We start from the raw sequence: 14,186 nt of genomic DNA on the forward strand, positions 1-14,186 counted from the left end.
TGTGTGTGTGTGTGTGTGTGTGTGGAGGAGGGTGCCTTAGATAGAGAGAGAGTGTGTGTGTGTGTGAGAGAGAGAGAGAGAGAGAGAGAGGGAGGGATGGGAGTGTGTGTTGGTGTTGGGTTTCCCTCTCCTCTGCTTCAGCTCTCGCCTCAGTTGAGTCCTCAGAGCTGCAGGAGCGAACCGCTGCTGCTGCTGCTGCTGCTGCTGGATAACAGAACCCGCTCTGCTGACGGTCTCCAACCTCACATTGTCTGGATTATTACAAACTCACTCCTGCATGGGAAGACTCTTTCTACCTCTTCCCTACCAAACAAGTGCGCTGTAGTTTGGCTGTTTTAAACGAGCTGCTTCTGGCATGCCTCTGCCACTGTTGTGACACTTTGATGCTGCTTTTACCTGACATACAAATATGATGAAATGGCAGCCCCGGAAGAAGGTGAGTAAACTCTGAGGTTTTTTGTCCAAAGTTGCAGCGGAGCGACAGAGTGAGTGAGTGAGTGCCAAAGCTTTGGATTAACAGTGTTTTTTAAGCCCTCAGAGAAAAAGCTCAGTCACGTTCACTTTATTAAAGATAATCCTTTAATAGTGCCCATTTTAGAGAGACACTTCTGCAACATGCCTGGATGGGATTATTAGAGGATTATAGAAGAGATGGAAAAAACCCACTAAGCTATATGAAAAGTCACAAAGCAAGGCAAAAAGAAAGTTATTGTTGAGAAAACTGGATATTAAGGATGACTGCAGATGTTTAAACAACTTGCACACATAGACGTCCATTATGTGATATAGTGTACTCCTTAAGGGTAAATGATGATGGTAGTTATCCCTTATTAAAGTTAATGGAGAGTAATTGTGAGTGCTGTTAATCTGATGCTGCTGTCAGTTTATGGGATGCAGCTTTATTGTGAAAATACATCTGCTCTGCTGGTGATTATGCTACTGAGAAGAGAAACTGATCATTTAATCAGGTCTTTAAATTTCCTCCTCTTTTTCTTTTTTTAATTCAACTCAGACTATTGCTCAGCAATACTTTAAGCAAAACCTCTTTGCTGCCTTTTGATGTATTATAAATATTAGTCCTAACCATTAAGTATGAGATAATCGGGATAAGTCTTACTGATTGGTTTGCATTTGTAGACGTTTTTTGTTCTTCTGTTAAACGATATAACTTTGATGCAAAATTTGTGAAGATCCGTTTTTTTATATTAGACCAGTTATTCTCCTTTTGACCAAGATCTGAACTTTCACTTGATCTCTTAATCACATGATCAAAGCAACATTGTATGACTTTTGAAGCAAAGTTTTAGCCTAATATGAGACACTTTGCATGATTTTTTTTAGGGTTAATATTTAGCGCCGTATCGATGGTCATGTGGGCTTTTCTTCTTCAGGGGGTCAGATCCTTCAATGAATGAGTCACGTGACCCTTGAATGCCGCTTTACAGCAGTCTGAGCTCCCCTTCAATAAAAGAGATAACTTGGATAGAAGTTATTGTTTGTCTATAAACCAGATCTGACTCTTACCTGAACAGACGTATTTCTGGTTCTCTGATTTAGGATTTATTCTAGAGTAGTGAACATGGCCTTGTCTTTACAAGGAACTTCATAACTGTTCAGACAGCTGGTCCAAATCGGAGTGAATTTATTCCATCGATATTGTTGCAAGCTAAAAAACTGAATTTTGAAAACAGTGCAGCCCAGAAATAAAACATTGAAGGTTTTATTAAAAAAGTGGGTTTTTTGTATTATTTTATTTTTTCCAAAGTGTTTTTACAGATTCTATATTTTACATCTTTTACAAATGAAAATTTTAGATTGAGTTTTATGACTGGAATTACTTTCAAATAACTTTTCACATATTGCATTCTCCTTCACTTTAAATCCAAAGCATACGCCTCTGAAGCAATCATTGACCAATAAAAAGTTGCTATCATCCATACAGACAAACAGAAGTGAGAAGATGATCGGTAAAATGCCATTTGAAAAGAATGCAATTCCTAAAATTCAACAAAAATGTAAAAAAAAAAAAAAAAAAGTTTTTAAAATCTTGTAAAAGAATTTTGAAGACAAAGATTGAAAAAAAAAACAGAAATTGAAGAAACAAAAAACATAAATGATAAAAAAAAAATAAAGCATCTATTTTTTAAGTTACTTTTCTGGATATTTTAATTTACAAAATGTATTTTTTTACATTTCTATTATTACTTGCAACAAAATGCTTGGGGAAAAAAACTTACTTCTATCAGATTCCAAAACGTCGATGGAAATTTGTTTATTTTTTTGCGAAACCTGAACTGTAGCCAGTTACTTCCAAGGGCGCTAAACATGGAAGTTACAGGTCTTGCGCCCCTAGTGGCTAAAAGTTAGAAAGTGCTGTTTTAAGCTTTGAACTAAGGCACTCTATTGTAGCTCTGCCTGCCTTTTTAAGGCCTGAGAGATGATCTTTCTGAGCCTCTAATCCGGTTTCTGCCATGTTCAGCTGTGCTCATCTTTCCTTGCTGCTAAAGAGAGCCATCCCCACAGCATTAGGATACTACTACTCAGTGTTGTTTTGGGGGTGGTTGTGTTCAGGATCGATAAAACATTAGTTAACCAAAATGTTTAATGTTTGGTCTCAGCTGAGCAGAGCACTCTTACATAACACATAGGAAACATGTTTAGCTTGTATGTTTATTATTTGGTTGACTGTGAAAATCCGCTCCGCCAGGAGACCAAGTTTGCATCAGCGGAATCTCAACTTTCTTCTCTCCTATTTACCTCACATTTCCTTGTGCTCCTTCTTCAGACCTGCATATTTTGGCTGCAGTTGGAACCAAGGGAGAGTAGTGAATTCATTAGTGTGAAATGTATGTGTGCATATGTGTTCCCCTGCTGGGTGGGATGTAATACCTTGTCTTGTTAAACGTATAATTTATGACCTAATATTTGCAATATTAATGAGGTTTGGGGTCAGAACAGGCAGATTGTTGAGTTGATCTACAGTTTCCAAGCCCAGGGCCCCGAGAAATAAGGGTTCCCAGGGGACACAAAACATAAAACAGGAATAAAGAGATTTAAAGTGGCAGAATAGAGGCTAAACAAGCCATCTGTTTGTGTCCTTGATAGGATGGATGAGGTTGGTAAAAAGGGAGATTCAGTGTCCACTGCATACACATTATATCAGCTAGAATGATGCAAACAGAACATTTTTGCTTTGAATGTACTACAGATGAGCAAAGCTGCTGGTGTTAAAAGTATCTGCCTTTCCTATGACTTGATGCAGGACGTATGCATCCACCACAGGTTGTCCTTCTGGTGTAAACGTTGAGCTCTAAGCATGTTTGGGACCAAATTACTCCATGTAATATAAATCCCTCTCGGCATGAACAGAAATATGCTTCAGGAGGCAGTTGGTTATATTTTAAAAACCTCCTCCATCAGGAGAGTGGGAAGTGTGAACTGGCAGGGGATTCGAGGCCTAACCAAATTTGTATTTGGCTCAAAGATCACAGGCAGCCGCGGCTCCTCTGGAAAGACTGTGAGCGCTGGTCTTGAAGCGGTTGATCCGGCTGTGAAGACTGGAGGGATCCCAGCGCTCCTCCAGTGAAGAGTGTTAACTGATAAGGCCAGACAGTTGGCTGTTAAAGCGCTGAAGGCAGTGATGAGACCAGACGAGCAAACTCACTCTGATTGGATGCATTCTGGGCAATTTATGCAGTTTTCCTGATGGATTCTTTTAGGCCTATTGGGAAATGGCAACCATTAGTGTTCCTGTCTTTGTTTTAAGAAAAAGTATTAGCTGCACCTGATCTACAGACGTTTCTTAGTAAATAAATCCGGTTAAGCAACCAAATAGTACACAGAAATGTTGATACATTCATACATTTACTAAGAATATTGGTTCATTTTAATAATTTATCACAACTCTTAGACCTTTTGCTGTATTTTAATTTTAGTGGGATCCATACCAAATCAATCTGATGGAGAAAATGCAGGGGGAATTGTGGGATTAGAAATATAAAATCTATGTAGCTGTAGTATGAAGTCAAAATTTTGTTAAAAGTGCACGTGTAAAATAAATACAGATACATGCAGTTTTATTTAAAACAGGCAAATGTAAGCAACTCTCAAGAAGCATTTTAAATATTTTTGTGTGCAGATTAAATACCATAAGCTCCCAAAACATCATAACCATGAGTGCATGCTCCTTCTATGCGCTTGTTGCTTGTTTTTTCTCTCCTAGGCAGGTGTGAACCTGTTTCTGTGTGCTCATGTTAACCTTTGCCACGTTGAAAGTGGGAATGAGTGCCTGTGATTGGCTACTTTTTGGAAATCCCGCCTCCTGAGACAGGATGGTTTTCGTCATGGTTGTGGCTATTAACGTTAGCTAAAGCATCTTTAGCCTACTAGATTTTCTCTTAATGGGTTAAAAATTCTTTAAAGTTTTCATAACATAACTTATTTTAACAAAGCCATGAATTTTTTCTGGCAGTTGTAACCATATGCTCTAAAATTAATAAAGATTAATTTGGAACTTTGTATGAGTTGAGCTTACTTTAGCAATAATGTTAATATTGAAAAAAGTGCGGCGTGAATGACCCTGGTTTATATTTGAACACAGACATTTACATTTCTTATGTTTACAGCTGATTAGAAATATACGGAAGCAGCAAATGGAAGCTTTAGTTGATCAAAATGGAAGATAGAGAAAATAATGTTCACAAAGCATAAAGTGGGGAATGCTTTTAGGAGGTTTATGTGTGGCTTTAAAAAATAAAATGCAGTTTTAATTTATCCCTAGAAGGAATGTTTCGGTGTCCTACCTCCAGCGCAGACACCAACCAGCAGCCGCCTCTCCCCTGCTCTGGCGCTCTGTCTGCCTCGCAGCTTTTCGATGTAATGTTATTAGTGTTGCACCGATACTGATACCAGTATCGGGCAGGGCCCCAATCCAGCACTAAAATAGTAGTATCGCTATTGAAGAGTACCAACAAATAAGGCACAGATACCATTTTGAGAGCCAAAAGTTTATTCAACTATTGTCACCCATTCCAGGTAGGCAATAAAAAGTTCTACTGGATTCACTTTGTATTAGTCTTTTTCCTGCTTCACAAAGGAAGGCAGCAGCTTAACAAAACCATGATGGCAATTATTTTACATCCAAGTAGTTTTCAGTTCTTAATATACACACACATATCAATTTCAAATAGATGGTATCGGTATGGGCCAATACTGCACAGCCACATATCGAATATTGTATCGGGGCCAGAAAATGGATCAGCGCAACACTAATCCTTCCACCTTCCACATCCAGCAGTTAGCCTCTAGAGCAGGGGTCTCCAATGTTTTCCAGGACAAGGATCCCCCAAACTGATGGTGAGATGGAGCAGGGACCCACTAATTATATATTTTTATGAAATTGTGTTCTATCAAACTGATCCTATAGTCACTCTATTACAGATGGAGTAATGTAACGAAAGTAATTTCTCTCTGGGATTATTAAAGTATTTCTGATACCTGGTTGATGGGACAGGTGTTATGAATGAAACGCTGCCCAGCTTGAAAGAGCTCCTGTGTGTCGCTGCATGTTTGCATTGATGACTGAAAGACATCTGCCTACATTTATCTGTTTACCACAGTGTTTTGATTTCATGTTAATATGTATTTAAAGACATTTAAATTAGTGGAAAAAAATTGCAGGGGAGAAAATATGAAAAAAAAAACTCTAATCAACCAAAACTTTTGCGACCCCCATGCAGTACTTCCATAGACCCCTAGGTGTCACGAACCCCCTGTTGAAGACGTCCGCTCTAGAGGCTAGGCCCGCCATCCAGACGTAGCTTCTGGAGGAGATGGCCGTATTCTCCAAAATGTTTCAACCTCTGGGAAGCTGGTAATCCGAGGGACTGTGTGTCCAGCATTGTCTTTAGAAACTTGTCAACTGATGACAGAGATTGCTAAAAAGTCATGACTCTACTCTTTAAGAGAGTAGGGTTTTGCCTAAAGATGCTTTGCTGACATTACTAGCAAAAACCAGGATGAAAACAGTATTGTCTCAAGAGACAGAATTTCCTGAAAAGTATCCAATAACAGGCAGTTTACTTTCTCAGGTTGGCTCCACCCTCAAAGCGTCAAAAGCTGAAAAGTGAAGGGCAGAGGTTCGCTGGTCATGGTGAAGAACATGGGTTTCTTGGATATCATTTAGTTAAGTTTAGAGGAATGAATGTTTGTCTTCAGTATTTAAGTTCAGTCACAGTAATGTTTGATGCCTGAGACAACAGCTTTAATCCAGAGGTTTATTAAACATGACTCAGTCTCCAACAATGAATGCATGTTGGTTTCAGGGGTGAGAGATGCACCAGAGGTTCTCTTAATATTTTATTCTTTTCTTGATGAGATGAGGAGTTGTGTTTTCTGCCTCTTGTCACTGGGGGACACATGTTTACCCTGCAGGAGATCATAAAGCATGTTCTGTTCTGCCCTGCTTAGCTGGACTGGCAGAACTTGGAGTGTAACCTGTTTACTTACAAAGCAGCTTAACTTTTTAAAGCTGCTCTCCTGCTTCTGATTTAAGACTTTGCCCTCAGACAGAACTCATTTTTTCATAAGGCCTCACTCAGATGTATTGTTAAAATGTGTCCACCTAGAAATCGGCACATGCTTTTAGAATTAAGAGGAAAAGACGTACTGGAGGCCATACAGTAGTCTGCTTGATGGACTCAGGATCTGTGGAAATTAAAACTCAGACAGAACCGAAAATGAAAGTTTTTTTATGATTAACCTTTTAAAAGAGTTAATTATGCTTTTTTTTTTTTTTTTTTTTTTTTTTTTTTTTTTTTTTTTTTTTTTTTTACTTTAGGTTTGTCATATTCTCTTTAACAACTTCAAAACCAGCTTATATTTAAAATCTGAGTTACAGACACACAATTAACCCCAAAACCTCCTCATCTTCTTTTTCTTTTTTTTAATATGCAGCATATTTTAAACAGTGGAGGTGCTGAATGTTCACCGCTTGATTTTAGGGCCTGACCTGTTTTAATTAGTTCTTGTGGATTTACACACAAAGTTTAGTGTTTTCTGCTAATAGAGCAATTTATTAAGTATAAAAATGTTTTAAAACTTAAGCTTGCAGTAACACAAGCCTTTGTTTTTACTTATAAAGTACTTTTGTTAGAAACTCAATTGTTTGTTTGTATGGAACATAGATGATCGTGGGACTCACCCTTCCCTACTTTTTGCAGTTTGACTTTAGATCTCTTTTAGGTCAGATGAATTATGGGCATGAAAAATAATGAGTAGTTTAACTAGGAATTTCTTTAATTAATGAACTAATCTAAAGTTAATTGATTTTGCCTTTGACTTATTGATTAGCAGCCATTTTGGTACTTTTTAGTGTCTTTTACTTCAGATCCATCAGTTTTCTAGCCTGGGTGCCATTCCGAACTTAGTCCCGCCCACAAGGTTTGAGGTCGGGAAGTTCGGTCTGGCATTGCTCAACAGTAGCACTAGTATGCTAGCACAATATCTGGCAGGCCAATCAAATTGTCAGGGCGGGCTTTATACGATGATGGACAGATGATCAACAGTAACGTAATCAACCAGGTGACCAAAGCGCCCTTCGGTGACAACAACAATGGCTGCCACTGGAGAGTTGAGCTGATTCTGCTATTAGGTCTGTTCTAGAAGATATCGACAGCAAATTAATTTTAAAAGAGGAATAGAGAAACGCGATCAAGGCTCATCTTCTTATTATAGGCGTGCAACTGCACGCTTTGATTTTTGTTGACAGCAACTATGCGTCGCTTAACATACGTCACGCACTCCGTTGCTCTTATTGGTTGTAGATCTATCCAATTGAGTGCAGAAGCATTTTTTTTCCTGGTTCGTTCAGAACACGCCCCATAATCCCAGCTCTTTGGAGCAGTATCAGACTCATATTCTGACTAGAATTGAGTCTGACTACGTCAGGCTATCAATTTTCCATAACGCTTATCACAAAGCGGGGTCACGAGGGGGGGTGGTGCCTATCTCCAGCTGTCTACGGGTGAGAGGCGGGGTACACCCTGGACAGGTCGCCAGTCCGTTGCAGGGCAACACAGAGACAAATAGGACAAACAACCTTTCACCCACACACTCACACCTAAGGAGAATTTAGAGAAGCCAGTTAACCTAACAGTCATGTTTTTGGACTGTGGGAGGAAGACTGAGTACCTGGAGAGAACCCACACATGCTCAGGGAGAACATGCAATTTCCATGCAGAATTGGACCCAGAACCTTTTTGCTGCAAGGCAGCAGTGCAACCCACTGGTCCACTACGCAACAGTTTCCATCACATGGACTTTCAGTAGTAGCTCCTTGATGGGCCCTTGGCTGGTCCCCTACAATTCCTTTTTAAACCTCATTCTTTGTACTCAAATATTCTTTCTGTCATGATTTGTGGACAGTAAGATCTAAAGAGAAGCATCATCTCCTGGTCAGAGCCTGTAATTCAGTGAAAGGATGGAGTCAGAGTATAAATATATGCACTCCCAGGAGAAGGAGGAGGTTAGTCAAGTGGCTGGAAGTTGGAGGGGATTTTGCTGGGAGTTGCAGGGAAGTGTGCTGCCATCCGGCTGGTGTTTGACTAGGAAGGGCCATTTTGAATGGCTGCTACTGTATTATGATTTCTAAATATGCTGAATTAAAGAAAAGTACATATTTATATTTCAACAGGTTATTTTGCCCGCCGTAATAAAACCTGAGTTAATAAACAAAAGCTAGACATTGTTATATTGAAATATCCATAAAGGAACCTATTACGTTACTGAATAATTAAAGACTAGTAACATATGTGATCAAGTGATTTAGAAAGAACAGAGATTTAAAACTACAATTAAAAGATGGGACATGCCGCTTTAAATATACTGTCAAAGTGGTACTTGGTTAAGTATAGTGGCCTGCTAACCTAAAATTTGAGACACTTTTTCCCAACTTTGAGCAGAAATTATTACACTCTGCCTCAAATCTCAGCTCACTGATTGGAGAAAGTGGGCAAGATGTCTACTGGGCAGGCATGACATGGTCAACTAGGTGCTTCCTGCAGGAGGGGGTCATTAATCACTGAAAAAAGTGTTTGTTTGCAGCTCCTTTGGCATTATTTCCTTTGCTTTTCACCATTTATTGGACAATACAGATGTACAAGTCACCAAAAATATGATTATTAATGAACCTCCTTTGGTTCAGTAATATCCAAATTGAATGTAAGAGTCTTATGGGTCATGAGTTGCCTTTCTTCTCCCCTCACTGAATTTAAAGAAGCTCTGGTCAAACAGAGCAGTAGTGTTCCTGGATCTTTGTTTCTTCACATCTTTTTTTTGTTTGTTTGTTTCCTTTTAACTGCATTTGTAGATTCAGTGATGGACTTTGTTCCCAGACAATGGTTTCCAGAAGTGTTGCTGGACCCAAGCTACGACTAAAGAGTGGATGTCTGTTTCCAATGCACTGCTGCCTGAAGGCCTGGAGATCCCCAGCATTCATTACTGATGTTCAAAGTTGGTCCCAGCGCCGATTAGTTGGGACTTTAAACGCACATGTTGCCGTAGCAAAAAGAAACACAGAAGTTTCTGCTTTTGTACTTTGGTTAAATTACTCTTGAATTATAGAAGAAAAGGTTTTTCCATCCATCCATTCGACAGGAAAGTAGAATTTTTCTGAAAAGTGGTAAAACTCTTTCTGCAAGAAGATGTAAATGTAAGGCCTTTTGATGTAACATTTATTGTGTTAAAGACTTCATTTTCATTTTGATACATCCTCATTGTCTTGCACTTGCCTAATACTACCTTATATGTAAACTGAAATGATTCCATGTTTCAAATTTTTAACTTAAAACCAGCTGCCCTTGTAATGGGAAAATACAGATTCACCAACGCTTGGCATCAAAGGGACCAGATCAAGACTTGGCTAATGTCAACTAATCAACACCTTGAAGGCTACTGCTGCGTGTTCTAACTTGGACATCCTCAAGTCAGTTAAGACTGGAAAAGATTAACCCACAAAAAGAAGCCACTATGGATGGGCAGCCCCTATCTCAAGAGAACTGAATCAATAGTAGAACCGCGGGGCGTGCAGATGGCGTAGTGGTAGTGCGCATGACCCATGTATGGAGGCCTTAGTGCTCGACGCAGCCGATCCAAGTTCGAATCAGACCTGTGGTCTTTTGCTGCATGTCTCTCCTCCTCTCTCATACTCTCTTTCTTGTCAGCCTATTGTTAAAAAAAGGAAGCACTAGTGCTGTAAAAACTAAAAAAAAAATTAAGTTTTTACTGCTGCTCCTCCACATGCAAAGGCAGTCATTTTGGCAGTCAGGGCCACTCTGGCACATGGAAAAACGCCTCCCCCACACCATGGCTCTCCCACCACCAAACCAGCCATGTTTGAAGATGCTGCAGGCATCCTAACGTTGTCCATGTCATAACCTCTCCAGACTCCTGTCACATCCGTCTCATGTGTTCAGTGTGAACCTGTTCTTGGTCATGAAGAACACGGCTCCAATGGTGAATCTGCCAATTCCTGTGTTCCTATATGGCAGGGGAAACCAATTTAAAATCAGCTGGGTTAGGGTTAAACAAAATCATCGACCAGTAAAGGTCCAGAGACATTTTCAATTATAATCTGTTACTTTAAACAGATTTCATGCCTCCATGATATACATTGACTTTTTAAATGAAAAAAAAGAAAAATATTTTCTATTTTTAAATCTAAAAAAACTTTTTTGAAGTTGAGAACAATAATCTTTCAATTTGGTATATAGTCAATTTCCTGATCGATATTTATTTTTGATTCTGTTCATGGTGGAGAATCCTGCTTCACAGCAGCAGGTTGAGCCAAACATACTAGAAATGTGCAGGATTATCTTAGAACACCATTTCACTTTTCTGTCACTAATTCATGACGGTTCTTCTAGCAGTCCACACTCTCTCTGCTCTCTTTTTCTCATCCTCTTCTTCTTTGTCATCGCCACTGGTTTGCCTGCTGTGTCTAACAGTGGCTTGCAGCAGTGACCCAGACTGACAGCAGCTCATTGGCTAATTTGGATCAAGCCTGGTGCCAGACACTTCGGAGGGCTTTACCATGTTAACAGGGGAAGCTGCACAAGTGAATTTAGACACTGTCCTCAGACAATGTGCAGTAATTTATGAATGTTTTAAATCAGGTTGGGTCCGGATTAGCCAGCAGGTGGGTCTGGATCTGGACTGTGGTCCGCTAATCTGTGACCTCTGCTCTATGGGGTTTGGCTGGCTATAAGCACAGGCCCTCTATGTGGACATCTGGCCCTCATACCATCCTCATGGAGTCTAACAGTTTCTAACAGTTTTAGGGGAAAAGTAACAGTATTGGCATGCTGAAGGAAATATTGCCTTTGCAGTGGATCTCCTGTTCCTCCTTGGATAAAGCACACTGCAATGGTCTTACTGCCTGGTTGTGGCCTTCAAGGAATAGTGGAGGATGTTTGCAATTTTTTAAAATTTCTCCACTAAGAAATAAAAATGCACATGCACAACCCTGCACCCGCTTATTAAACATTTTCAAGAGCGTGCACAAGCCCATTTCTCCTTCTGCACGCTTAAAAGTTGCTGTTTGCATCACTAATATAAGCTAACTTTCTAAAAGACGATTTGCAATTTACCACCGGCAAGTGAAAAGGTGGACGATGAATGTTGGATGGCCACTTATTTAGATGATTCACCCGAAAAAAGAACAATCCTTCCTATACCTTTAACATGGACTGTGCTGAGAGACACGCAAATCGCTCACATTGATGTTCCACCTTGGATTAGCCGCACTACGAGGGCAACTTCAGTGGGCTGTTAAAAAAAAAAAAACGCTTAATGATTCCTCTGTGTGATAGCTCTGACAAAAATGAAAAAAGGACTAAAATTTCAACCCGAAAAGAGAACAGAGAAATGATCTGTGGTCAGCACCTAAAAAAAATTACTCTTTTATTGTGATCGAGTTGCTAATTGCCTTTAGTTTCCACCTGTTGTGTGCTCTGTTTACACAGCAGCACATTAAATAGATTCACTTTAAGTATTACAACCTAACTGGTGACATTTGATTTGAAGTTAGGTTGCCTTTATGTTTTAACAATAGATAGATAGATAGATAGATAGATAGATAGATAGATAGAGATTTATTACGAAATTCTTTTTTGTATGTTTGAATTTAGTCTTAAATTTAACTCATAATGATCTTTAACTCATAATGATCATAATGAAAATGTCTTAAATGTGAGTTGCTGACACCTCCATCAACCCTGTATTACTTCTGAAATGTCCTGGTAAACTATAAAAAATTTTACTTCCCAACCGACTTTAGGAAATGGGAATAAATGTTTGGTTTGCTAATGTTAATTGTGGCTCCTGCCTCTTCGTTCTTCTTTGAGATTTGCACACAAACGAAGTCCCTGAGTGGTGACCAATCATAGAACCCCTCCCTCAGAGAGACGAGAAGGCAGCACTCCTTCCAGGAGCTTGTCGTGTTTATAGAGCCGCATAGCTCCAGTATCCTCGGGACATGTTTTCTCCATCTCTGTCCTCCTGATGTACCTCTCAGCTTATTTCACCGCTGTCACAGAGTCTGTTTGGAGAGATACCGTCTCTCCCTGACTTTTAATATGTCCCAGGGATGATGTTATTCCCTTTCTTTTTTCTTTCCTTGATTCATCTGCTCCTCCTATCTTCCTTTTACAATGCACCCTGGACACGAGGAGCGGGTATAAAACAGTTCTTCTTTCATGTAGCGGGAATATATATACTTTACAAGAGAAGGAAGGTGCAGCACTTCATTGGGCCACATAACCTCCACGGCTCCTGTCCTTGGTTTCCCCTCAGCTCCTCTGGGGGTTTCTTGCCTTTTGTCTGTTAGATTGTCTATAACCTGGTTTGATTGAGGCAGTAGCTTCACATGTCACCCCACAGCCTTTCTGAAGATCCCACTTTACACCCTCTGAACCAGAACAGATCTGCACAAACATCAGACCAGAACCAATTCATCCGTCTGTAAATGTGTCAAAGACTGCAGTTTGCAGGCTTTTATTTTTCCAGCTTTAGATTCTCAGTTAAAACATTTGGACAATGTAGGGATTATTTATAACGCTGGGAGATTTTGGTGATAAATAAAGTAAATAAGTACAAATACTTTGTTACTGTACTTAAGTACACTTTTTATATCTATACTTTAATCCATAACTTATTTTTCTTCCTTCTTCTGACTTCTACTCATTACATTTTCACACAATTATCTGTACTTTCTGGTCCTTACATTTTTCAAACAAGCGTTACTTGTTACTTTTGACTTCGGTTTAGTGTTTATTAGGGGTGCAACAGTTCACAAAATCCACGGTTCGGTTCGGTATATGTTGATTGTTAGGAAAATCTATTATGTCTTGTATAGTATAACACGTGTTGCACAATGCTTGCACACTGTGGCACTTTTATCCACAACTTTCTTTCCGCCGTCATCGTAGGTCACTCTAAATGCAAAGCGGTCCCATACAGCAGACCTATACGCTGCTTCGCTTCTTCTTCTTCTGGTTTACTACTGGTGGTTGGCTTTGGTCACAGTACCGCTACCTTCTGCTCTGGAGTGTACACGCTTCGCCTATGAGAAAAAGGAGCAGCGCATGAACAGAACGAAACACATTCGAATCGAACCGAGACAGTTGAACCGAACGGTTTGGACGGTTTTCATAAACCGTTCCATCCCTAGTGTTTATAAATATCTTTTCCAGTCATGTGCTCCATCCAATGCAGATCATTGGCTCCATCCATATCTAGTGAAAACTAGTGTAATTGGATTAGTCATATAACGCAAACACTCATTGGTTAGCTAAAGGAAATCATCAGAAGCAAGAAGGTGATCTTTAAACTGCAAACTGAATTGTCTATGCCATGCTACAATGTAGGATTCAGAAAAAGATGTTGAAATGTCTGAAAGGTCGGACACAGGCGAGAGCGTATCGGGAGATGGAGACCAACAAGACCTCCCTCATCCTTGGCCCTATCTCAAAGAATTTTTAAAAATAGTCAAAAAATTTAGCTTCATAGAGAGGCACCTATCTGTTTTTTTAAAGGTTACTTTATACTTTTATACTTTAAGTAGTTTTTGGCAGTGTTGTGCCTGAACGCGTTCATTGAACGAAAGTTCATGAACTCGTTCATATTTTGGG

At 39.6% G+C, this 14,186-nt stretch overlaps 1 protein-coding gene across 3 annotated transcripts in view; it reads left to right on the forward strand.

Moving 5' to 3' along the window:
• Nucleotides 1-14,186, forward strand: part of LOC107086081 (tetratricopeptide repeat protein 28-like) — a 187,505-nt gene that overhangs the window by 58,689 nt on the left and 114,630 nt on the right. The window contains exon 1 of one of the 3 annotated variants that reach the window (XM_015376832.1): nucleotides 189-436. The exons of the other annotated variants lie outside the window; for them this stretch is intronic. Within the exon in view, the coding sequence (XP_015232318.1) occupies nucleotides 410-436 (27 nt within the window). The 5' untranslated portion in view covers nucleotides 189-409. Of the gene's footprint in view, nucleotides 1-188; nucleotides 437-14,186 lie in introns of those variants that run through there. 3 annotated transcript variants of the gene reach the window in all.

Source organism: Cyprinodon variegatus, unplaced genomic scaffold (assembly GCF_000732505.1).
Source record: "Cyprinodon variegatus isolate N-32 unplaced genomic scaffold, C_variegatus-1.0 Scaffold142, whole genome shotgun sequence".
NCBI classification, from domain to species: Eukaryota; Metazoa; Chordata; class Actinopteri; order Cyprinodontiformes; family Cyprinodontidae; genus Cyprinodon; species Cyprinodon variegatus.